This window comes from Tarenaya hassleriana, unplaced genomic scaffold (genome assembly GCF_000463585.1).
Source record: "Tarenaya hassleriana unplaced genomic scaffold, ASM46358v1 Cleome4, whole genome shotgun sequence".
Taxonomy (NCBI): Eukaryota; Viridiplantae; Streptophyta; class Magnoliopsida; order Brassicales; family Cleomaceae; genus Tarenaya; species Tarenaya hassleriana.
In genome coordinates this window covers 1,181,267-1,205,764 of record NW_010966881.1, presented here as the reverse complement: position 1 = coordinate 1,205,764, position 24,498 = coordinate 1,181,267, and the positions used below count along the sequence as shown (strand labels likewise).

The 24,498-nt window shown below is 40.5% G+C and overlaps 5 protein-coding genes across 8 annotated transcripts; 2 read left to right on the top strand and 3 right to left on the bottom strand.

Annotated features, from left to right (window-relative positions):
- Positions 1–433: 433 nt before the first annotated feature.
- Positions 434–2,123, bottom strand: LOC104823320 (elongation factor P). Of its 3 annotated transcripts, none has more exons than XM_010554851.2 (7): positions 1,918–2,123; positions 1,755–1,832; positions 1,477–1,538; positions 1,257–1,334; positions 1,046–1,147; positions 890–971; positions 434–718 (listed from the first exon to the last, which is right to left on the bottom strand). In XM_010554851.2, exons 1-7 carry the CDS (start codon positions 2,048–2,050, stop codon positions 600–602), a joined length of 654 nt encoding a protein of 217 aa, XP_010553153.1. In that variant the 5' UTR covers positions 2,051–2,123; the 3' UTR covers positions 434–599. The 3 variants fall into 3 exon arrangements, with proteins under 3 accessions (XP_010553153.1, XP_010553154.1, XP_010553152.1); XM_010554852.2 differs by having other exon boundaries at positions 1,432–1,538; positions 2,044–2,122; XM_010554850.2 differs by having other exon boundaries at positions 1,432–1,538; positions 1,918–2,119.
- Positions 2,124–3,970: 1,847 nt separating this feature from the next.
- Positions 3,971–9,770, top strand: LOC104823319 (B3 domain-containing transcription repressor VAL2). Its single transcript, XM_010554848.1, has 13 exons — positions 3,971–4,474; positions 4,616–4,759; positions 5,154–5,235; positions 5,309–5,410; positions 5,528–6,081; positions 6,180–6,276; positions 6,377–6,551; positions 6,777–6,853; positions 7,014–7,328; positions 7,493–7,542; positions 7,655–7,768; positions 8,164–8,231; positions 8,778–9,770. Exons 2-13 carry the CDS (start codon positions 4,644–4,646, stop codon positions 9,425–9,427), a joined length of 2,400 nt encoding a protein of 799 aa, XP_010553150.1. The 5' UTR covers positions 3,971–4,474; positions 4,616–4,643; the 3' UTR covers positions 9,428–9,770.
- A 1,232-nt stretch (positions 9,771–11,002) lies between these two features.
- On the bottom strand, positions 11,003–14,248 carry LOC104823318 (probable receptor-like protein kinase At3g55450). The gene is made up of 5 exons (XM_010554847.1): positions 14,149–14,248; positions 12,510–13,364; positions 12,170–12,427; positions 11,947–12,066; positions 11,003–11,821 (listed from the first exon to the last, which is right to left on the bottom strand). The coding sequence occupies exons 2-5, from the start codon at positions 13,182–13,184 to the stop codon at positions 11,156–11,158; spliced, it is 1,719 nt and encodes a 572-aa protein (XP_010553149.1). The 5' UTR covers positions 13,185–13,364; positions 14,149–14,248; the 3' UTR covers positions 11,003–11,155.
- Positions 14,249–15,238: 990 nt separating this feature from the next.
- Positions 15,239–16,014, bottom strand: LOC104823317 (zinc finger protein 2). The gene has a single exon (XM_010554846.1). It carries the CDS (start codon positions 15,852–15,854, stop codon positions 15,303–15,305), a length of 552 nt encoding a protein of 183 aa, XP_010553148.1. The 5' UTR covers positions 15,855–16,014; the 3' UTR covers positions 15,239–15,302.
- A 5,261-nt stretch (positions 16,015–21,275) lies between these two features.
- LOC104823316 (CBL-interacting serine/threonine-protein kinase 14-like) lies at positions 21,276–23,404 on the top strand. 2 transcript variants are annotated; one of them, XM_010554844.2, is made up of 2 exons: positions 21,276–21,810; positions 21,992–23,404. In XM_010554844.2, the coding sequence occupies exons 1-2, from the start codon at positions 21,625–21,627 to the stop codon at positions 23,093–23,095; spliced, it is 1,290 nt and encodes a 429-aa protein (XP_010553146.1). In that variant the 5' UTR covers positions 21,276–21,624; the 3' UTR covers positions 23,096–23,404. The 2 variants fall into 2 exon arrangements, with proteins under 2 accessions (XP_010553146.1, XP_010553145.1); XM_010554843.2 differs by having other exon boundaries at positions 21,286–21,980; positions 22,162–23,404.
- The last annotated feature ends 1,094 nt before the right edge of the window (positions 23,405–24,498 follow it).

The following is a 24,498-nucleotide window of genomic DNA, read 5'->3' as shown; positions in this document are numbered from 1 at the left end:
TATATATATATATATGTATGTATGCATGGTCACGCCCACTCATTGCTTCCATTCCCACACTCCGTAACGCTCACTCCTCCTCCCCTTTGTTCTTTTACGTCTTTCTATTTAAATTTAAAGAGATGAACCCAAAAGGAAAAGAGTCCCACCACCACCTCCTCGGCCATGGTCCATGCATATTAGCTTTTTTTAAAAAAATAATTAAAAAGAAATTAGGTGAATGCAGGAGCACCCTTCAATAATTGCAAGCTCCGGGTGGTGAGCATACTCATTGCTAATCGCAAAAAGCTTTTATCATCCATTGTTTTTGTAACATTCCACATCAAGTAGAGGGTCTTTCTTCTAGGGTTTTAGGTTTCCACAACACTAACTTCATAGTGGATAGAAACATGCGAAATCTATGCCGTATACATAAAAAGCTTTTGGGCCAACATGAGCAGCAATAAGGCTATGCCATTGGGCTCTGATATCCAAATCGCGGTAAGTAGTTAATGAAACTGAATGTTTAAAAAAACAAAACAGAGAGGCATCTCATCGTGTGTCTGTATAATGCCTCCTCTCATCTCATTGATACACTGAATTGGGGTCTCAAACTAGGCCTAGGCGCGGCTCATGTACGTGCCGGTTCTCGTATCCACCAGTATTTCTTCATCCGCGTTTACAAACAGTGGAACGCTTACTACTGCTCCTGTTTCCAGTGTCGCCGGCTTTGATCCACCTGCACTCACCCATTCCTTCAGTTTTATTCCTATGCTCAGTTATGCAATGCAAGTTCTTTCATCTTTCAAGGTAATTCTCAACCTCATCCCTAGTTGCTAAATCGGTTAGAAGAGGGTACTTATTTATACAATCATTGCGCAAGACAAGAGACATGCGCGTCATTCATTACCTTGTGCAGTATCGCCACGGAGGCCAGGATCAACATCCACCACTTTTAGTCGAACTGTAATTGGAAGCTCAAAATCTATAACCTGCACACAACCACATCATCACATACCTTAACCCAATAGACCTCTACATTAACCAATACGGGAACCGGGAGTACCTTGTCTCTCCAGTACAGCAGAATACATTCCATCCCCTCTTTCAGATACTTCGTCTTTTCACCCACATCTGACTCATTCAGACGTGTTTCCTCATATGTGTTCTGCATTACAATATTCAACAAGACAACCCGTTTTACTCCCATAAATCACGGAAGAAGAAGAAAAACCAGTATCCCTCCCTATATGTCTAAAGAGGGAAGTATACTGTACCAAATCCATGAAAACAAACTGTGAACCGTCCTTGTACGTGAATTGCTTCGTCTCCTTGAAAACATTTGCCTCCTCCACCTGAATGAAACCAACAAGGCAAATGTTATAATAAACGACAGCTCGAGGATTCAAAGGTATACCCTCATCTATCCAGAAGAAGAGGAGGATTGATTACGCTAATGCCAGCGCGAAACGTTTTCTCCACCGTGCTTCCACTTACGTAGTTCCTGATCTTAGTCCTCACGAAAGCAGCTCCTTTTCCTGGTTTCACATGCAGAAACTCTGCCCACACACCAATTCAACCACAAGCGTCACAATTCTCCCTAACCTAAACCTCAGTCTTGACTCAAGTGTAAGAATATCGACCAAATCAAAATCTGGATGTGTCGTGTACTGGTAGCAGAATCTCACACGTAACTAGTGTGAGGAAATTTTCGAGTATATGCTTCGATTACACTGAAAAATTCCAATCGCAACACCTGACGAGGAGTAGAATACCTAGAACACGCCAAGGAGCTCCGTCGACTTCGATATTGGTTCCCGCTTTGATGTCGTTGGTAGACAAAGCATAAATCTCTGCAAACAAAGGATAAAACAATTAACTTCGTAAGAATAACAAAGCAGTGCTCGTCAGGGTAAGAGAATGAAAGTGATAATTAACTAGGAAATCTGGAGGCTCTGGGCGAATTCCGCGGAGAGAGAAACGATCGCTTGGGAGAAGAGAAAGGGAGAGAAGAAGAAGGGAAGAAGAAGGAAGGAGAAGAAGACACAGCGCGAGCGAAGGTCCCCGCCATTGCTGTATGGCTGGAGAGAAAATGGAAGAGAGGAGAGAGGCTGCGCCGGTGGATGTCGGAGGAGATCCCGGCTTCCATTGGATAAGGATGTCTCGAGAAGGGGCTGTAAACCGAACCGGTGCATCGGTTCAACCGCATTTTCCGGTTTACATCGCGACATGGAATTTACTATTCACACGAGTCGAAGTATATGACGGTGCAATATTATTTTCTGACGATGAAAAAAATGCAAAAGTATATGAGTGGGCTTTTTGGGCCTAGAAAATAAGAAAAGGGCTCACAATATTTGGGCTAAGGTCGTCTCGAAGAGACAAGATCGTGACCATCCATTTGCGTTGCAGTCGCAATCAGCCGTAGATGATGATAGTCCGACAGTGTTTGTGCGTGCGCGTGTGCAATATCCCTCGTTACCTTTTGCAATGCTTCAACGGCCAACTCTGACGTGCATTTTCATTTTTCACTCACCCTCTCTCTCACCACGCGACCTCGGCGCGTGGTTCTGCCTCCCCCGCGTCATCCTTTCGTAATGCGACGTCATCTTCCTAAACGACGACATAATGATATCGTTTACACGTGCGGATGCTCTTTCTTTGGGCCTGGGCGGCTGAGCCGAGACGGACCCATTGACGACCCTTTCCTCGTCTCCACGCCTCATGGATTTTTTCTCTTTTTTAATATTGGAAAAATCCCCGAAAATTTCCAAATTTGGAATTAAACTAATTTCTTAATTTATAGGTATTTTTATTTATTTTTAACTTAAAAAATTGAATAAGATAATTCCTAAATTTATTTAAAAATATCATAATCGTTCTAATAATATTTTTAATTAAAATAATATGTTGAATAATTTTACATAGCGTGCTAATTGTCAAAACACGTCAGATTTATATCATGTATACATAACTGGATTTAATAGATACGGTTTAACAAAACCGATCCGTACGAGTGAAAATTCCAGATGAGAGTTATACCATGTATTCTATCATGGTTTTTAACCTATGAACATGTTTCAATACATCGCCTTCGTTTTGTCTTCTGTATGTTTCCCTTATTTGATATTTCTAATGCTTGACTTTGTTTCATTCTGTTGGTCCACGACTACTTTAATATTTCTTTCTGCTTAACATTTCAAAAAGCCAATGAAAGAAAAGCCCATTAGGTTTTTAATATATATGTGCTGTTACTGTACACTCGTTAATTAATTTGTGTCGATGAAAACATTGATAGCGACTGCTTTTAAATAAAATTATATATATATATATATACACACATTTGTACATAGATTCCCCATTTTAATTCATTACAGTTATGGATCGCGCGGACGAGCTTTGGAAATCCATATAAAAACAAGCCGTCGAACATGCAATCTTCGCACCATTCATCAGAAAATATAGTAAAAACTAAAAAGATACATCATTAAAATGAGTATCTAACAATTATGTCGAGGTAAAAAAAAATCATCATTTTGGCATGGTTATGTTTCATTGGTATGATAACGACGAAATACACACTCTATCAAACTTTTTTTTATTATTACAAAGCCGATGACATTGTATTTTTTTTGTTTATAAAAAAACATTGTTTATAATAACTGGTTCCGTATCAATTCACATTTTTTTGTAACCAGTGGACCTACCTAATTTATTTGTAATGTATACGTGTTATATTAGAGAATGAAAATAAATTTGTAATAATAGACGAAGGGTTTTGTTTAACGTATATAGAGAAAAAAAATGCAACGTCATTTTTACCCAATAAAAAAAAAAACTATCGTACTAGCAATCGGCGGAAGCGCGTGCATCGCACAGCAGTGTACGGCGAATGGCTCAATGTTTGCCCCCGTGGTAATCTCTTAGGGAAAAATAAATTCGGAGAAAAGGCAAATAATTTTATTTTATTTTTTGGTTCTCAAAAGAAAAGAGCAGAGAGGGAGGAAGTTTGCGGTGCCTTGAAGCATCATCGTGCATGCATATTTTCGTCCCCAGCCATCACCAAACTCAATTCGTCTCTCTCTCTCTCTCTCTCTCTCTCTCTCTCTTCATGAACTTCGCCGGCAATCGACTCTGTTCCTCTGTCGGTTTCTATATTCCCGTCATCGGATTTGCGTCGTAGTCTCTTCATTCAAGTCACCGGGAGGGTCCTCTTGATTCAACGATCCTCGCTACATATCCAGACGAGTCCGTTAGTTTTCGGCGGTGCTTGTCTCTTGCGTCGATCGATTGGAATATCTCCGGTGACTTTCTCCGACAGTAAGTTGCAGAGAAGCGAGTTCGTTGCTCTCCATCGGGAAGTCTTCTGAGATTCACAACAAGAAAACGACTCTCTCTGGAGATCAAGAGACCGAGTACGTGGATGCTTTTGGCTGCCTGTACACATCGATTGATATATATCAGGTGTCTTCCTCACCGAATAAGTCGCGGAGAGGTGAGTTCGCGCTTCTTCTTCATCTTTGTCTTCCTTCCGATTTGACCGATTTCTTCCGGTGTTGCTGATTGGGTCGAAAAGAGGGATTCTACTGATCCCCCGGAGCTCCTTCGCCTTATCTGTTGGCTATTCGATTGACAGTTGAATCGAGGTGCTCGTTTGGTCAATTATGGAGTCCAAGGTTTGCATGAACGCACAGTGCGGAGCGGCGTCGACGTCCGGCGAGTGGAGGAGAGGCTGGTCGACGCGATCCGGCGAATTAGTGCTGCTCTGCGACAAGTGTGGGTGAGTGGTTTCCACCTTTTCCATCAATTCAAAGAGTATTGCAAGGAATTCGATTTTCTGCCATCGAGACTGTAGCGTGATCGCGTCCGAAACAATGATTTGATTAAATAGAGTTCGTTTCATTAACCCTGTTTGTCCGTATTTTTTTCCAATTGATTAATGTGGAGTTTTATACTGAGTTTGCATTTAAATAGCAAGAGGCAATCACCTTCCATTCTGATTCTGGAATAACAACTGTATGGTTGCGCTCAAGAGGACCAGTTTAGTCAAATGTTTCCCTCTCCATCTTGAGTTTTGCTATGTCTGAGGATCAGATTCATCTACAAGCTTTGCGGCTGCTTCACTTCACTGCACATGGAATTTTGGTTAATGTTTTTTTGTTGAGTTACTTCAGGTCTGCATACGAGCAGTCCATATTCTGTGATGTGTTCCACACAAACGAGTCTGGTTGGAGGGGTTGCAGTTCATGTGACAAGGTGAAGAAAATTATTGGCTTTAGTTTTCAGCTGAATAATTTTCAATTATTAACACTGTTTTTTGGTTCCCCAGCGTCTTCACTGTGGATGCATTGCTGCCAGATTTATGATCGAGCTTCTAGATAATGGAGGTGTAAGCTGTATAAGCTGCGCCAAGAAATCTGGAATACTTCCTGTAAGAATACTTTCCTCCTTCGCTCCTCATAATTGATATGTCTTTCTTGCTAAGCTGTTCTTTGGCATTGCACTTTTCTTATCACATGAATGATGAATCGTTTATGACACCTTGCAGGTGAATGTCACTGATGACTCCAATGGAATTGGCGTTCTGAAACTTGACAGTGTCGGAGAATTGTGCTCACTTGCTGCTGTAGAGCACACAGGTGGCGCCGGTGCTTTCGAGAGGACAAACCTAAAGCAGTTGCTTCAGTTTCAAAGTATTGGCCCCCGTCATTCTGTTCTCCAAGTGAAACAGGAAGAGACACTGCTTCCTGCCAAGCTTGACGTTCTTAGACAGAAGGATGAAGAGAAAGACATGCACGAATTATCTGCACAACCAAATTTAAGCATTTCACTAGGGCCGTCGCTAAAACCAAGTCCATTTCATGATGTTTTCATTGATGAAAGAGGTAAGACTACTTCCATTTTCCAACTGGCACCAAGATCCCGACAACTTCTTCCAAAACCTGCAAAATCAGCACCCACTGCTGGCATGGAGGCAAATGGAAGCTTGGTATCACAGATTCATGTTGCGAGGCCTCCTCCAGAGGGTAGGGGAAAGACACAATTGCTTCCCCGTTATTGGCCGAGGATTACTGACCAAGAACTACAACAGATATCAGGACAGTATCCTTCATCTTTATACTGACTTGGAGTTTCTATTCTTGTTTATGCATTAATATACTCCGTGTCTGCTTGATATTCTTAACTTTGTATTCTCAAAGCTCGAATTCCAAAATCATACCACTGTTTGAAAAAGTTCTGAGTGCAAGTGATGCAGGCCGTATAGGTCGTTTGGTTCTTCCAAAAGCATGTGCCGAAGTAATTTCCTCGTCTTAGCTCTATTTTGATCTTCCCAAACCTTAGCTACTCGAAACTTTTCATTGTCAGGCATCACTTCAAATTTTTATATGACATGCAGGCTTATTTTCCTTCTATCACTCAACCTGAGGGCCTTCCTTTAAAGATACACGACACAAAGGGCAAGGAGTGGGTCTTCCAGTTCAGATTTTGGCCGAACAATAACAGTAGGATGTATGTCCTGGAGGGCGTAACCCCTTGCATACAGTCCATGCAGTTGCAAGCTGGTGACACCGGTACTTTGTAAAATCTTATGGGTAGCCTGGTTAATTTGTACCTAAATTGCATGTGGTTAGGGCATGTTGATTAAACAATACGTTTTAAATTATATATTTGCATAAAAACACTTTTGTTTTTTCTTCACGTGTTGTGCTTGAGGAGGACAAATCAATACATAGCAATTAGCTGCGATAGGAAACTTCTTATGGGCCCGGATGTCTAAACGTTTCCATTTTCTGCAGTAACATTCAGCCGAACAGAGCCTGAAGGAAAACTCGTAATGGGATTTCGTAAAGCAACAAACTCTACATTATCACAGGTAAAAGCATGCAGACAACAAAATTACATGATCATACCAACTACGTGTAACCAAGCCCTGAGGCACGAATGAATGGCATACCAATCACTTAACTGAATGATTTTTTTCAAGTTCTTTTACAAATCTGCCTTTGATGAGTGCTTATTATGCTGTTTTTTAGTCATTCAAGGGAAGCAGTGACACCCATCTAAGTGTGTTCAACAACTCTAATTTGGCTTCTGGTGATATCAATTGGCTTAAACTCGAGAAGCCCGACGACATGACAAAGGAGAACTTGTTGCTTCAATCGGTCCTGGTTCCAGCCAGAAAACGGGCTCGGAACATTGGATGTAAAAGCAAGAGACTGCTCATTGATAGTCTAGATGCCTTAGAACTGAGACTTACATGGGAAGAGGCTCAGGAGCTGCTCCGCCCATCCCCATCTGCCATACCAAGCATTGTTACCATAGAAGATCATGATTTTGAAGAATATGAGGTGAGTGCAATCTGTTTATTATCCGAAACTACAGCATTCTTGGTTCCTTTCAACTTAAATTTCCTTGAATATACTATTTTCATATTGTGCTCAAGGTAGTAAACACTCAGAAATAGTTGAAACTTTTTATTTTGTGTTGAATCTTGTAATTTGCTGCAATGCAGGAGCCACCTGTATTTGGGAAGAGAAGCCTTTTTGTTTCACGCCCAACTGGGTAAAATATCATTTACTATATACATGTAGACTAGGAAAAATTTTGCATGGAATGGTAAGAAGAACAGATGTAACAATTAGTCGGAACTCATCGCTGATCCTCAAATACTCAGGGAATATGAGCAATGGGCGCAATGCGATGCCTGCGGTAAATGGCGGAGGCTGCCGGTGGAGACTCTTCTTCCCCCAAAGTGGTCATGCACTGATAACATATCAGATCCTGGCAGGTATATGATAGTTACTCATCCTTAACTACACCTAGGTTAAGTGTCACAAACCATGTCAGAACTACAAAGCTAGTTTATAACAGGACCCGTCCCTAGACTTATAAGCTATCAGTCAATGTCATATGTGGTGAATTTGGAAGTATAACTCACACCACATTTCCAACGTTAATCTAAATGCTAATACTGGACAAATCTACATTGTATTTTACACAATGGTGTGATCTCATACTGATCAAATATGAGATACTGTCTGTCACACTGTACTTAATGTTGTAGTGATAGTGTACAATATGGTATTGGAATTATGACAGTGTGCAATAGTTTTTTCAGTGTAGATCTCTTTTACCTCATCGACACAGACTAGCTGAACAGGTCACTTGATTTACTTTTATCAGGTCATCATGTTCTGCTCCTGATGAACTCTCCCCGAGAGAACAGGAAACGCTCATTCGGCTAAGCAAAGGTATAATCCGCTTATATACACAACTTCCTGGTCGCTTTTTGTCTTTTTATTAGAATCTTGTTAAATTCTTTATACCTCTGGGGCTGATTGTTCTCTTTATGGAATCAATACACGGAGATGTTTTGTTGACACTGTCTGATGGAGGCCTTTAATTCAAATCAACATGATCGAAAAATCAAAGAAAAACACAATGCGAAAGAGTTGAAGGATGCTTAAAGTCATACTGCTTTTCTAGTTCTTATATTCTGAAATAGTCTGTGAACCATGGAAGGGGAACAAACTTCTCTTAATGTTTTCTCGTATAGAGGGTAGGAATCTAGAAAGTTGATTATGATGTAAAATACTGTTGTGTGCCCATTATATACTCATCAATATAGTAAGTAGGTGAAGTAATTGGTAATTGTACCAGGTATTGTTTATCATATCTTTTGATGCTTTCTAATTTCTATACGTGTGAGAGTATGATCACTTGAACTTTGAAGTTCTGGGTTGTTGCTTAGCTTGTGGGGATTCATGGAAATTGAGTTTTCTTTTTACGGTCCATAGAGTACAAAAGGAAGAGGATGGCATCGTCAAATGAAAAACTAAATCAGGAGAAGGAGACATCATCAGCGTTGGAGACATTGGCGAATGCAGCAGCAGTAACCAACGGAGAGAGTGCAGGGGAAGGAGGGGTTATAACAGTTGCAGCAACGACCAAGCACCCAAGACACAGGCCAGGATGCTCGTGCATAGTGTGTAGCCAGCCACCAAGCGGAAAAGGCAAACACAAGCCATCATGCACATGCACAGTATGCGAGGCAGTCAAAAGGAGGTTCAAGACTCTAATGATGAGGAAGCGGAAGAACCAGACAACAATGACAACAAAGGAGGAGGAGGGAGAGACGGGTCAGGCGAGCCAGCAGACTATATCAGAATCAAGAGATGAAACAGAGGTGGAGAGCCGCCCTAAGAATGAGGAATTGATGGTGACTCCAGGTGGAGGTGGGAATATAGACTTGAACTACAACCCGGGTTCCAAAGAAGGCCCAGCTCGAGTGAGCATGATGAGCCTTCTGCAGGCGGCCACCTTCCCATTGGAATCCTATCTTAAACAAAAGAATGTTACCTCTGCTGGGGAGCAGCAGCAAACTGTTGAAATGGTGAGCATGGAACTTGGTTCTACTAGTTCTGCCGCTCACGACCTCACGAGCTGACGCAATTGACATGGACATGCTCATGACAACCTTATCTATCTATCTGTCTTGTTTTTTTTTTTTCCCTTCAAGAGGTTTGTTTGTCGGTTTGACACGCCAAATGTCCCGAATGGTGGTATGCATCCCTCTGTATTATTGATTCAGTTGGATTCATTTCCATTCTGGACGTTTGGCTTTTGTAGAAATGAGTAATGTGTCGGCTTGTCCTTTTTCCTTTTTTCCTTTCTTTGGGTTTGTGTTCCGTTCGTGGGTGGAGAGAGAGAATACCGGAAGTAATAAAGCGTGGATTGTTGTAATCTTGTGAAACTGAATAAATCGAATGCACCACATCTGGATTCTGAAAGCTCACTCGCTGCAGTGAGAGAGTAATGCAAAAGAAACGGTGCCACGTAGACAACTCATATGTCCAACAGAAACACCACCATCCCCCCTTCCTAGGGGTGTAAAATGGACGGGTCGGGCTGGGTTCGGGTCGGGTTCAATTTGGGCCTAGAATTTTTCGGGTCGGGCCGGCCCGCCCATTTATTTTTCGGGTTTAGGATCGATGGTCCGCAGTCCAGTCCTACAGGGCTTCGGGCGGGTTCGGGCCGGGCTTCGGGCTTTTTATTAAATAAAAATATTTTTTTGCGATAATAATAATAATAATAATAATAATAATAATAATAATAATAATAATAATAATAATAATAATAATAATAATAATAATAATAATAATAATAATAATAATAATAATAATAATAATAATAATAATAATAATAATAATAATAATAATAATAATAATAATAATAATAATAATAATAATAATAATAATAATAATAATAATAATAATAATAATAATAATAATAATAATAATAATAATAATAATAATAATAATAATAATAATAATAATAATAATAATAATAATAATAATAATAATAATAATAATAATATTATGAAACATTCAACAAAAATATTTTTAAAACCGATAACAACAAAGTCATTTAGTTCACAAATAAAAATAAAATTGAAAAAATTATCCAATTGTTCAATTCTCCAACACCACAACATGCGATTAAAAACTTTTAAACGTGATAAAAAAATAACAAATATAATATAAAAAAAATTCTATGATGTAATTAATTTAAAACCTATAGAAAAAAATCAATATGTTCATATACAAACAAAGGTTTAAAAATATATATATTTGAAAATTTCTATCCTTTCTAAAATGTAAACTTATATATATATATGATGTAATATGGTTAAGAAATTCAAAACTCCCGTCACTTTAAAAAGTTTAATTGGAACCAAGATATAAAAATTCATCATTTGGTTCAAATATATATATATATATATTTAGGCACACATATTTATAAATATAGAGAGGTAAAACTTTGATTTAGAAAAGAATGTTAGAAAAAACAAAAAAAATTAACGGGCCTCAAACCCGGCCCGAGACCCGACTGGCCCGGCCCGACCGGCCCGTAGCCCATTTGGCCCGAGGCCCGAAAGCCCGAAGTTTAATGAGTCTACATTTTTTAGGCCCATGTCCTTATAATTTTCGGGCGGACTCGGGACGGGTTTCGGACTCCGGACTTAATTGACATCTTTTAACTTTTAATATAACAAAGAAAAAAAACAACAAACAAATCACATTCTCATCTCTTCTTTATACGTTATAACATAACAAATCAAACACAAATAAGGGAGCAAAAAAAAAAAACAAGAAGCCACACTCGCATCAACAGATCAAAACCCTTCCACGCTAGCCCTCCTAGCGCTGGCCGATGACGCCCTCCGAACCTCTTCTCGGTCGAGATCGTCTAAGGTTAAACCCGATGAACATGCCCGCGGTGGAAGCATCAATGGCAGTGCTTGACCTCGACTCCTACTTGGAGACACCGATAGCCGCCTCATTCCCGATGACCCCGGTGGCGGCGATGGCGAGAAACTTGTCCTTGCCTGAGCCATCGGGTTAACCACTATCGTATTCAGGCTGCTAGATCTCGACATGTATTTCCCAGACACCACAGGTGGCACAGGCTCTCGAAGTGGGAACCTGCACGAGTACTTCATGTCCTGTATTATCTTGAGATTCTCCACAATGTTCCTCATGGTAGGCCTCTCCGACGGCTCGACCTGCAGGCATTTCTGGGCGATGTCAGCCACACTCCTGGCGGCTTTGGCGGGAAACCGGCCCTTCAGCTGAGGGTCCATTATCAGAGAGAGCCTGCAGTCGTCAGCCAGAAAGGCTCTGCTCCATTTCACCAAGTTCCTCTCTTCCTTGGGGTAACGGCCGTCCATGTTCTTCCTCCCCGTCAGTACTTCCAGAAGAACCACTCCAAAGCTCCATACATTGCTCTTTGGCGTCAACACACCTCTCTCTAGTGTCTCCACTGACAGATTTGCAAGTGCCTGCCCAATGACAATGACAATGAGAATCCAACGAAATGAAATGAACACGAGACCAATCTTTCAGGGTTTAGGTTCATCCAAAAGGAGACATGATTAATATCACGAAAATGGCAGGGATGACTTACAGCGGAGCTGGTAGAGGCCTCCCCCTCGGGTGCATGACCTGCACAACCATAGCCGGATAGCTTCGCACTGAAATCTTTATCGACTTGAATATTGGCTGTTGAGAACTCATTATACATTGCCTGCTCATCAAAGACAACATGGATCAGTTTCTACGTTCCCAGTGAATACCGAAATTGCCAAACCTTCTTTACAGCGAAGGCTAATAGTTTCTTTCCTCTTTACCTGGAACGGCCCTTCCTCATGCAAGAACATTAGACCCTGTGCAGCACACAGAGCAATCTTCATTCTGGTGTTCCAATCAAGCGGAGGCCCGTCTGATCTCCCATACAACAACCGGTCCAAGCTCCCGTGAGCAAGCCTCTCATACACCAACATTCTGGGTTCAGATCCCTCGTGGGCATGATACCCCAGCAACTTGCAGAGATTCGGGTGCTGCAGTGATGCTAACGTGTTCACTTCGTTTATAAACTCCCTAATACTCTGTGCATTGCGAAAACAAACACTGTAAGGGAACAAACATAAAAATCTCCTCAAGCTCTGCCAATGTAACATTGAGAACTACCTGATTGGTTGGGTGAAGGCGAACAACAGTTGCCTCGACCTTCTTGGAGTTCCCAGCATCATCGCCAAATGAAGCCATATACATAACAGACGAGAGACCTTCTGAAATACAACGGTCTGAAGAAAAACTGCTGCAAGCAGCTATGACATCTTCGTAAGAGAAGCTTCTAACTGACCCACTTGGCGGCAATGGCAAAGGCCCAGAGGCATACAACGGACCGCTGGCATTAACTGATTTAAAGCTCCCCAAATTCTTCAAGACAGAACCAGCCTGTGGAGATGGCAATGGAAGAGGTTGTGGGCTAGACGACTTTGGCTGGTCTTTGGCACGGTGACCTCTCAGCTCCTCTTGCTCGTCATGGCAAACTGTAGCAAGTGTGTCGCGTTCCGCAGCCCCATGAAGGCTTGATGGGGCAGACAGCGCCCTTGTCCGGCTACTCATCTCAGCGGTACACCCACTGCCACTGCCACTGCCACTGCCACTGCCACTGCTAAACTGAATCGGCTTCACCCTTGTTCTGAAACTTGGAGGAGCTGACTGCAGCGTTCGGGTGGGAGCCTTAGGTGGCTCAGGTAGAGCGGTTGGTCTCTGTTCCTCATGATCAAACCGGTTAGTGTGAACCGGTGGCTCACTAAGGCGTTTCTTCTTGCTCTTAAGACCAGGGAAACACCCCATTACTATCCTAACACTGTTGGGACTCTTACTTCGATCCTCCGTTAAGGTGCTGATGAACAGGATACGTAGGCATGTACGTACAATGAGCCTCCAAAAGTATATACGCAGAAGACGTTAAGGATGCTGATAGCTCAGTCTTCAATTCAGAATTCAGCCCAATGGTATAGCTCGCAATTTAAGCTGGAAGGATTCACAACACAAACAGTTAACAAAACAGACACTTGGTAACTTCTTCAAGCAGCATGTAGAGAAACTCGATGACCACATGTAAGCAAGCTTGCATATTACAAAAGATGCGATTTTTGAAATCCTGGTTTCTTTTGCTGATTTGTTTGGTGACAGAACTCCTTCAGATAAACAATGAACTGAGTTCCCTGAAGCTTGGGAGATCCCAGAGTTCTTAACTCAAAAACATTCTAGTTTCTTTTCTAAAAAAAAGCCAAGAAATCAAAATTGCACAACTCCTCTCCCATGTACCCACGATTTCGTCAGGATTAGTGCTGAACTCTGCGTTACTACCGACAACACGGACTAAGATCGAAATAAAGCACGCAGAGGGAAACTGCGCATAAATCCCAGCATAGAGATAAACCTGATGAATATATACATATATGATGGGGTGTATCCATCATCCGACCAAGATGCGATTTTGACCATCATAACCACGCTTACGATGTGCTTACTGACAGCCAATCATTCGAAGGCGATATTTCAAATTCGGCGATTACAATTCAAAATTTTTTCGCAAAACAAAACCTAGAATTCAAAAGTCCGCACGCATAAATCGACCCGCTAAATCTGACGAACTCGGAGCTAGAATCAAATGCGGGAGACCGGGTCGACCGATCTAGCGGATAATTAAGAAAAAAATCCCGAGAAAATCAGCCAAAAGAATCCAGAGAAAGAAGTCCGAGAATCGATCTACAAAACGAAGAGGGAAGAGAGAAGGAGAAGGCTTTCAAACCTGGAGGAACGTCGAGAGGCACGAAATGAGAGAGAACAAAATCGGAAATTTCTGATGAACACCCGCAAGAGGAGAGTATGAGAAAATGAGGAAAAAGAAAGCTAATCAAGAAAGTTAGAGGAGAAGGGTGTGGGGCCCAATGGGCAGTGGTCAAAGTTCAAACCAACCAAAAACCCGAGATTTATTATTAGTTTAACTGCATTCTTAATTCAATTCCACAGCTAACTGCATTGGAATTTTCTTACAGGACCCTTTTGCCCTCCCCTCATCAACATTCTTCCCAAAATTAGCACATTATTTCTCCCTTTTAATGGGGAAAATATAAATCTTTTATTTCCATTTCTTCATATATTTCTTTTGGAGGAAATATAAACTGATAATATACTCGGCCAAAATTCAAAAAAAGAAAAAGAGGGGAGGGGCAGAACTGTAAATCCGTAACTAAGGGCCTCGAGAAAAGTGACATCTCAGTCAAACTTGGGAAACTTATTTTGTCTTTAATAATCATATAATATATTTTTTTTCTAGAAAAAGGAGGCACATCAGAAGGGAAGGGTCAAAGGAACTAATCAGATAGGCTTTTGACTCGCAATCTGAGCCGTATATTTAGATCGCGAAGAGACTAATGGACGGACAAGATGTGTTAGAAGAGAAGGGGGACCCATAGACATCAACCTCGGCGAAGATTATACAAAAAAGAAAGAAAGAAAACCACACGAGGCGTGCACGCGTGCGAGGAATTGCGAAACCCAGGACACGTGGGGGCCCTTCGGAACCACTCCTCGTTCTTCTTTTAGAACAAAACAACTGTTAAGTTTCGGTCAGAGATCCCACAACCCATGAACTGATAGATAGATGGTCAAGGGATTAAATGCAAACCCATGAGATTAAGAGAGAAACAAGGAAATATCCATTTTTACAGAATGTAGCTTTTGATGAAGATGGAATCTTTTGGGCCTTTATTGGGCTCTTTGTCGAAGCCCATTGTAGGCCCATGGACTCTTGAAACAGACAAGACAACAATGAAATCAAACCTTTCTTTCTTTTAAACAAAAAGAATAAAGATTAGAGAGTAAGGGGGGAGGGATTATCATTGAAATAACAGCGGGAGAGCATAAAACGAAGGAGGGGAGGAGAACACAATTAACATCATCTTACAGCCTAAGAGACAAATCTATTCCGGAAGCCGTGCGACTCTCACTCCCCGACTGCTCTTCTTTCCCGCCCTCGTCCTTGTCCTTGTCCTTGTCCAGCTTTGATATGAGATTCTTTGACAAATCGTCATTCGTCCTGTCACCCAGTAGAGATGTCATGCTGAACCCTCTGTATGATCCCAAAGGGTACCCCATGGCGTTAAACGGATACACCTTGGATCTACCCATGACGGGATCGTAGAGGTTATAACACGTTCTGTTGGCAAAAGGGAGGGAGAGGGAAGGGTACTCCAACTCGATCTCTTTGCGTCTCTTGGCGAAGGCCCGCTCTTGCTTGTGAGCGTTCTGGTGACCGCCCAAGGCCTGAGACGTCGAGAACTCCTTCTTGCAGAAGGAGCATGAAAACACTCGAGCTGCTCTCCCACCCTCGCTCTGGCCGCCCTCCCTCGTCTTCTCTTCCAGCAGCAGACGTAGCTCTAATCTCGGGTTCTCTTTCATGGAGGATGACGACACGCTACCTGAGGAGTTTGATGGGCATGGCTTGTCTTCCATATGGGTTTGGTTCGATTCGAAGGGGAGTATTGGGCTCTATTTATCGACGGGGGAAGGGGTTGATTGCTCATAATCTTCACAATTATGGTACAAAATCGAACCACATTCAAGGTGGATGGCTTACTGAGACTGTTTTTTGCCTTATGTTTCGATTCTTTGAATATCGCATTGAAGATTCATGTCCCATGACTCGTGTTCTTTCCCATATTACCACTACCCTTTATTTAGATAATCCCCCCCACATTCATTCTCTCATTATTTGCTCCCAATCAACCCTCCTTCCGTTTCATTTACCTTTATGTCTTTTTCTAATTTAAAAAAAATGGAAAACCGATATTTTGAATTTAAATTTGAGAACCAGAAAATATATTATATCTTTGAACATGATTGCTTTTGTAAGTCTAAGCCCAGCATTAAGCAAGTTGCATTAATTATTTACTTTTTTTAAAACTTGACATGCGTTTTGAATTTCAAAACTAAACTTCCGTTATATTTTTTTGTCCTAAGGATCCCTGTCATTTATTATCTTTATTTTAGTTAGCTGGATATATATTTGTTACCTCCGATTTCAAATTTATATTCGTATAAATTTCCCGAACTGAAGCATCAATAATGCCAATTACCATCGATATATGGCATGTGATATATGCCCCCAACAAAGCCACCACAAACGCAAGATTTAGTTGGGCCTAAAAGCCCATTATTCTATAGGCTAATGTAGTATTGAAACCAAGTAAGAATGGTGCCAATTGCAAGGCCCAATACATATGGCCCACAGAAATCCGTGAAATCAAAAGTTTCTCTTTCCCCTCTTCAAATGTGAATGTTAATATGGACTTCCGTATCTCTAAGACAACATTTTTGGACCGCCGACCATATTGTATATTGTATGATTGGATCACTGACGCATCTATAAGGCCTAAGACCAATCGATTTTGGACGGCGTAGCCACGTGTACGTATGTAATATTATGATGATGTACGTACAAATTATTTAACGAGAAAACGATGCCATGTTTCGGCCAGACGAGCCTTTACGATGCAGGAAAAGCCAATATCTGCTAACGCTGCAAAATATTGGCGGGTCTTGAAACCCTTCAATTCTTGATACGTGCGATATTTATTTATACGTACATTTTATAAATAAACGCCAAACAATTCATTATTCCTAAGCAAAGTGACAAAACTTCGCTGCCTGTCCCTTGACTCACTCCACGAACTATAGTATTAAGTAAAGTAATTGTTTATTATGCCATTGTTATATTTTATTGTTATATAATTATCCGGTTTTGAAAAATCATGCAATCGTCACCATACCACCGTTTGTTTGAATTATTTTAGATTACAGATTTCATCTATATATTTTTTTCATATAAAAACAAAACAAAAAATCAAATGCCGCTTGACAAAACGGGAAACCAGTCCATCTAGCCGTAAAACGAGCCGACTCGTACATAGCCTCACGAGTTGACCCATATTTTTTGAGTTGGATTTAAAATTTTTAAATCCCAAAAAATAGGCCAACCGAACGGGTTCATGGCGAGTCAACTCGACGAGTCAATGCACTGGTTCGTAGGGCATAATTTTTTTTTTTAAATTTTTATAATTAAAATTTTAGTTTTTTTATTATAATTTAAATATTATAAATGTTTTTAAAATTATATATTTAATATGCATATTAAAACGATCTGAGTTAAAGTGATCTATTTTTGGCTCATTAAAAAATGGGTTAGACTAAATTAAACTAAAATATTTCCATATCAAAACGAGTTGGACTTATCTAGGCCGGCCGCCCCGTTTTACACCTCTAATATACATGTCTTATATAAACGTATACGCATGATGTCAGCTACATTTGAGTATACAAAGTTGTGATGTCATTTTAATTATTAACTATTTTTATTGAAGTCATGGTCCATCTGTTCTGAAATAATTTCAGAAGACACGCAAACTGTTAGATGCATGTTTTGGTCCCAGAATGCCTCGAGAAAATTATAATATGGTTGCGTGTTGGAGAAAGAAACGTGCAAAGAAAATTAACATCTCCCGTAAGCATAATGTTACGTAAGTGTGTGTATATATATTCTATATCTTTGTAAAATATTCATTTTGGGTTAAATAAGTAAAATATATAATATGTTGACTTTAGTATATAATTATTCCGTTCCGTGCCAATATTCTGTCTACGTTCACGCAAAGTATCCCCATTGCTGCCCGAAAGATCCAGGACGTGCAAAAAAGCTTTGAAATTATTTTATATTTGCCTTTTAAAAAAATGTGTCGGACCCATCTAAATATTACATATAGGGGTCTACCCTAACCCAATCCCAACCTGCATTTGATCCCAGGGTTTTAGATTCAGACTCGTATTGACCCGATTTATTTTTCAAGCTTATATAACCATATTTGAAACGCGGCCCTATAGATTTCGGATTTGCATAGGACTGGACCGGAACGGATCACACAAATTTCTTTGTAAATGTATTTTTTTCTTTTTTATTAAGATTTTTTTTAAAAAAAATATCAAACTGGTTCAAATTGAGTTCAAAACACGATTTGAGTCCAGTCTAAAAACCCAATTTTTTTGCAGGTCAAAAAACTTAGTCGAAAATCTGTTATTTTTCAGAGTGGATCGGGTCGAACTTTGGGCTTCGGTCTAAATTAAACCCCTAATTAATACGATAGTTAATATTAGTGGATTGGTTCATGTGTAGAATTTTAACTATTGTTTCCATTAATTTTTTTTATTTTTATAATATATGATTTGCCAAGGGTTAGAATCTGGGGTGGAACACTCGTTGTGCATATCCACTTACCAGTTGAGCCAACCATTTTTGGTTGTTTCAAACCTTAGTTTCCATTAATTTCCATGGCGAATGTCCTAATCATAGGTATCTGTTGTGGAAATCAAATAATAATAATTGGAGAATATAAACAATATGAATTCTCTTTTTTCCCCCTCTCTTACCGGATGTTCAAAACTTTAATCAGAGTTTCTTGCTGATTTACTGATATATTTTTTTATTTATATGGAGCAATTTTTTTATCATATAATTTCTCGGCATTATTTGTACAATTAATGTAATTAACAACAATCTAAAAGAATCAAATATCGATTGTTAACTGCGCGATTTACTTAATATCTTATGAAATGCACATACTAGCTCTCTACATAAATGAAAATAAGAATAATTGATATATTATATATCGCATTTTATTAAATAGTAAACTATATATGTACTTTTAAAGTGAAGATTTGAACAGTCTAATTACGAAGAAGTTACGCAATTGCGCCTCTAGGAACATGCATATAATTATGATTATGAACCACGTCTTATTAAAATGTTAAATCGAAACATATGTAATCCGATTATTTCTTCCTTTTGTTTTATATCTTGTTAAATAAAATTCAACGTATGACAATATCTGTTCTTTTAAACCCTTTTCTACAGATATTAGGAATCTTCCAATTCTACCATGTTAAATTTTAACTGGCATTTAAATCTGAAGAACGAATATTAATTTTTAGCATCTCAAAATGAAAATTACGACCTGGAAAATTATTGTAAATGATATAATCTCTCAAGATATTCATAGCTGTATGTATTACGAATACAGTGGAGGTGAAAATGTTCGTAAATGATATAATATGGATCAATAAAACATGTATTTGTTTTGACAGTAAACTAGTTTGGTTCGTGAGTGATATATACCTCAACTCACTCGAGGTGTCATTCAGTCTTCCTGACTAAAATGATATTTTGTTATAGAAATGTAACCCGGTCTGTGTTGAAAGTAACTCGGCCTGTGTTGCTTTCAGAGAGAATTTCGTTTTGCACAGGAACTCGGACTGTGTCATGGTGCCTCAGTGTGAGTCAGTTGTAACTCGGACCGAGTCAAACGTATGTGAGAAAATCGTGTGTTGCTCATAAAATTGACATGATCTGAGCCATAAGTTCCTCAGACCGTGTCAAGTGTAACTCGATCTGAGTCAGATGTAACTCGGTCTGAGTCAATTTGCAGAAACACGAACTGATGCGATTCTTTGAGTGAAAACTGCAGATTTTGCAACTTTTGGTGATGTACTTTAGCATTTTATATACTAAAGATGTCATAATAGATTGCGTACGAGATCTATTCCAATTTTGAAAGATTTAGAGAGTACTTTCGATAGTTTTTTGGAAAAACTCTCCCGAAAACTTTTGTTCATTTTCTTTTTCACGTTTCCTTATCTGTCCGTTTTTGAACGAGCAATTCTAGAACGTATTTCTCTTCATTGTTTCTGAGAATCGTATTCCGGTAGTCGTTACTTGTAATGGATGAAATAACGGTTTTAGGAAAGTGTCTACACGCCTGAAGATATATCCGGTCCCTCGTTCTCATTTTATTCTCGTTTTTCCGTTGTTTTTATCTAGATTTCTAATAAAAATCAAATTATAACTATGACAAAGATATAGAACTATATTCTTTTAGTGGAGCCAAAAAATAAATATTCAATGATAAATGGAAAATAACTTTAAAAAAAATGAATAAAGGTATGCAGCCAAAATTGGCATTATTGTAGTGAACGCAGTTAATCATCATTTTTTGGGACAAAAAACTTGTTCATGCGTGTAACGTGAGTATTAAAGCAACATTTATTATTTATAATCAATAAATAACCCACTGAAAAGAATCCTATTTGCAATTTTTAAAATAGATTTTTTCTTTGTTCGAAAGACTTACAAATATCTTGTAAAGAAAATATTATTTTAAAACCCATCACTCTATTTGATTCATTATATTATTTGTTCGGAAAACATACGCACATCAGCTGCACATTTTTTTTGGGTACAACGCATTAATTGTGCATAATACATTTTTGGTAATATATAGGATAATTAAATTAGGCATCCTAATTCCTAACAATGCCTACAAAATTTTTGTAATTTGTATTTCTAAATGGAATAGTGGTTTACAAAAAAAAAAACCAATTACATTTTTTTTGCCCGAGAATCAGACAGACCATACGGCATATGGCATATGCCAGCCGCCAGCCCACATTAAATAACAAAACTACCAATTTGTATTATTAAATAATACATTTTTAAATTGAAAACGTTCAAATTGTTTTTATTTTCACGTGAAAACGTAATACTAAATGACAAAATATTTTTCCTGACGTTTAAGCAGTTAAAAATTCAAATATTTTGGAGTAATTTCTGAAAATTCAATGGAATATTATAGTATTATACGGTTTATTATACCTATACACTCGGAGTTGGAGATACGGGATGAAACACGACAAAAGCACTGGGGACACGTGTATGGTCCTAATTCAACTTAAAGTCCCAATCTTTAATTGAAAATAAAGTTTTCAAATAATATTAATAGGCAGAGGAAAAACACGACGAGACTCACGTCATCAAAATCTGTTCAATTGACGGAACTGCCCCCGTCTCCTCCCTTCGGCCACTCCATTAATCCCTCCACTTATACGTATATATAGATGTTTGTATACGTGCTATCTCTAATCAGAACTCAGCTTATCTCTTATCTCATCTCTATCCATATTCGAGCTCATCCCAACAAATAGGATAAGGATTTCCATTATCTACTTCTATTAATATCGTTCCGAGGATTTCCATTATCAGTTTTTTTTTAATTCACCGGCGTTAATCAATTAGGATTTTTTGTGCAATGGTTACCCAAAATTCAGTGTTTGGGTCTCGAAATTAGCGAAGCGGAGATCCGGCCTTCTCATTCTGGGGCTGGATATATACAAGGATTTCATGGTAGATTCCGGCGCCGTCTCGGCGGACGAGGAGGAGAGCCACCGTCCCTCCGCCGGGCTTCTGTTCGGGAAGTATGAATTGGGGAAGCTGGTGGGGCGCGGGGCCTTCGCGAAGGTGTACCACGCGCGGGACGCGCGTACGGGTCAGAGCGTGGCCATCAAGGCCGTGAGCAAGCAGCGGCTGGTGAAGGGCGGGCTCAATGCGCACGTTACGAGGGAGATCGCTATCTTGCACCGCCTGCGTCATCATCATATCGTGCGCCTCTTCGAGGTCCTGGCGACGAAGACGAAGATCTATTTCGTCATGGAGTTCGCCAAAGGCGGAGAGCTCTTCGCGAAGGTTTCGAAGGGGAGGTTCAGCGATGGTGAAGGGCGGGCTCAATGCGCACGTTACGAGGGAGATCGCTATCTTGCACCGCCTGCGTCATCATCATATCGTGCGCCTCTTCGAGGTCCTGGCGACGAAGACGAAGATCTATTTCGTCATGGAGTTCGCCAAAGGCGGAGAGCTCTTCGCGAAGATTTCCAAGGGGAGGTTCAGCGAGGATCTCAGCCGTCGGTATTTCCAGCAGCTAATCTCCGCCGTCGGATACTGCCATTCCCGCGGCGTCTTTCACCGGGATCTGAAGCCGGAGAATCTCCTCCTCGACGAGAACCTCGAGCTCAAGGTCTCCGATTTCGGCCTCAGCGCCGTCGCCGATCAGATTCGACCCGACGGACTCCTCCACACCCTCTGCGGCACCCCCGCCTACGTGGCGCCGGAGATCCTCGCAAAGAAAGGCTACGACGGCGCTAGGGCCGACGTCTGGTCGTGCGGCGTCGTATTGTTCGTGCTGAACGCCGGTTATCTCCCGTTCAACGATCCGAACCTCATGGTCATGTACCGTAAGATCTACAAGGGAGAGTTCCGTGTGCCGAGATGGACATCGCCGGAGCTCCGGCAACTGCTGACCCGGCTTCTGGACCCGAATCCGTCAACGAGGATCACCGTCGACGAGATCATCAAAGATCCGTGGTTCAAACAGGGATACGATGAGAAAAAGTCGAGATTCCACCAGGAGGATTCGGATCTGAAGCTACCGGGGAACGAAGGGGGGAGGAGACGGCTAAACGCGTTCGACATCATATCGGGAGCTCCGGGATTCAATCTGTCGGGTATGTTCAGAGAGGCGAGCAAGTACGAGAAGACGGAGAGGTTCGTAACGGGGGAGAGGCCAGAGAGGGTGGTGGAGGAGCTGGAGGCGGCGGCGAAGGAGGAGAATCTGAAGGTGGAGAAGGAGGAGTGGGGGATGAAGCTGGAGGGGGGGAAGTATAAGATAGCGATGGTGGTGGAGATAAACAGGTTAACGGAGGAGCTGGTCATGATAGAGGTCAGGACGAAGAGGGGGTCATGGGGAGACAGGATACGGCCGTGTCTCATTCACCTGTCCGTACGGTCTCCGGTCGAAGCGGTGTATAGGGTCAGATGAGGAAAATCTTCTTAGATTTTACGTTGACGATTCTGACAAGTGTTTTTTTAGGGGCGGTTCTGTTCTGCTGAGTTCCGTTCCGTTCCGTTCACATTATCAACGTCGTCGGCGACCGTTTGTAATCTTATATGTGTGGAAAATATCAAACTCCGATTAGTTTTAGCGCAATGTATAGACTATGAATATCGATCCTTAATTATGTATGTGTAATTGGGCATTCACTGCATCATATGACTCGTCTAATACCATGTATCATGTTTTAGAACGTCTTTTTTCCCTCCTGAATCATCAAAGAGTTTGGAGAACGAAGATTTGATTCTATTTATTTAGACTTCACATTTATTTATTTTAATTAGGGAGGTTTAGATAACTTTCGGTTTAACTATATCTAACTTTAGCAGATGAACCGTTTTACTGTAATTAATTGCATCTCACCTCCTTAACGTTCACTCGAACATGGGACTTGGGACATGGATATTTCTACCCTTCTCAACCAAGAACCACCCGATCAACTCCGATTGGATTCACAATTATCTTCCGGACCCTTGTTTGGATAATAAACTATATGACCAAGTTACCCACAAAAAAACAAACAAAGTATCCAAGTGTGATTGCGATACGAATGGCCTTTGTTTATCCACCACCACCACCGCTGCGAGTCGAGGGAGCGAACGTTTCTACTCACAGTATCATCAGTGATATATACCTCAGGGTTGTCGTTTCGTATTTGTAATTTGGGTGTCACTGCTCTTTTTTGTTTTTTTTACGTGGATAAAAACAAGTATTTGGTTAGTCCAAATCAATAAATATGAGAATGATATATATATGGATGGATATGGAAACAGATGTGTGAAAAGCCAACTGCCTTACTTTGGTGCCATCTATGATTTTTGACGCCACAGGTGGCCGTCCATTTCACATCATTACGAATATTTTAAGTTTGTGGTCTAAATTTAAAGCCAAAGCAACAATTTCCATGTATCCCTTTCTCTTTTATTGTTTTTGTCCGATTACTAATAACCCAAATATCATTTTCATCTCATGTCAACTTTATACTTTTATTATCCGGAAACTGGTGGTTCCCCAATAATCGAGATTCCACGTCAACACGCAATTACCCCTTTTGTTTAGAAGTGGACGTTTCGGTTCGGTTCTTCGGAACCGGACCGAACCGTTAAAACAGTATTGGTATCTATTTTTGTAAAACGGAAAGAACCGAACCGATTCATTCCGTCCCGAACCGTTTCCCGAAACGCCCACCCCTAACAAAAATGGCATAACTTTACTCGACTGCCTTTCTCTGATTCATGGTGGGTCGTGGGCTTCATGAAAATAACAACACAGTCCTCCGACCGGTTTACTCGCAATGATATTTTGGTCAATACCCAAAAAAAGCTGAACCG

What these genes read in the sequence shown, in the direction of transcription:
- LOC104823317 (XM_010554846.1), bottom strand. Translation starts at nt 15,854, where the DNA reads ATGGAAGACAAGCCATGCCCATCAAACTCCTCAGGTAGCGTGTCGTCA.
- LOC104823316 (XM_010554844.2), top strand. Translation starts at nt 21,625, where the DNA reads ATGGTAGATTCCGGCGCCGTCTCGGCGGACGAGGAGGAGAGCCACCGT. An exon ending in CCGTGAGCAAGCAGCGGCTG is followed by an intron (nt 21,811 to 21,991) that starts GTGAAGGGCGGG and finishes GGTTCAGCGATG; the next exon opens with GTGAAGGGCGGGCTCAATGC.
- LOC104823320 (XM_010554850.2), bottom strand. Translation starts at nt 2,050, where the DNA reads ATGGCGGGGACCTTCGCTCGCGCTGTGTCTTCTTCTCCTTCCTTCTTC. An exon ending in AGCTCCTTGGCGTGTTCTAG is followed by an intron (nt 1,539 to 1,754) that starts GTATTCTACTCC and finishes GTGTGTGGGCAG; the next exon opens with AGTTTCTGCATGTGAAACCA. An exon ending in CGTTTCGCGCTGGCATTAGC is followed by an intron (nt 1,335 to 1,431) that starts GTAATCAATCCT and finishes GGTTTCATTCAG; the next exon opens with GTGGAGGAGGCAAATGTTTT.
- LOC104823319 (XM_010554848.1), top strand. Translation starts at nt 4,644, where the DNA reads ATGGAGTCCAAGGTTTGCATGAACGCACAGTGCGGAGCGGCGTCGACG. An exon ending in CTACAACAGATATCAGGACA is followed by an intron (nt 6,082 to 6,179) that starts GTATCCTTCATC and finishes GTATTCTCAAAG; the next exon opens with CTCGAATTCCAAAATCATAC. An exon ending in GTTGCAAGCTGGTGACACCG is followed by an intron (nt 6,552 to 6,776) that starts GTACTTTGTAAA and finishes CATTTTCTGCAG; the next exon opens with TAACATTCAGCCGAACAGAG.
- LOC104823318 (XM_010554847.1), bottom strand. Translation starts at nt 13,184, where the DNA reads ATGGGGTGTTTCCCTGGTCTTAAGAGCAAGAAGAAACGCCTTAGTGAG. An exon ending in ATGAGGAAGGGCCGTTCCAG is followed by an intron (nt 12,067 to 12,169) that starts GTAAAGAGGAAA and finishes TTTGATGAGCAG; the next exon opens with GCAATGTATAATGAGTTCTC. An exon ending in AGGCCTCTACCAGCTCCGCT is followed by an intron (nt 11,822 to 11,946) that starts GTAAGTCATCCC and finishes GTCATTGGGCAG; the next exon opens with GCACTTGCAAATCTGTCAGT.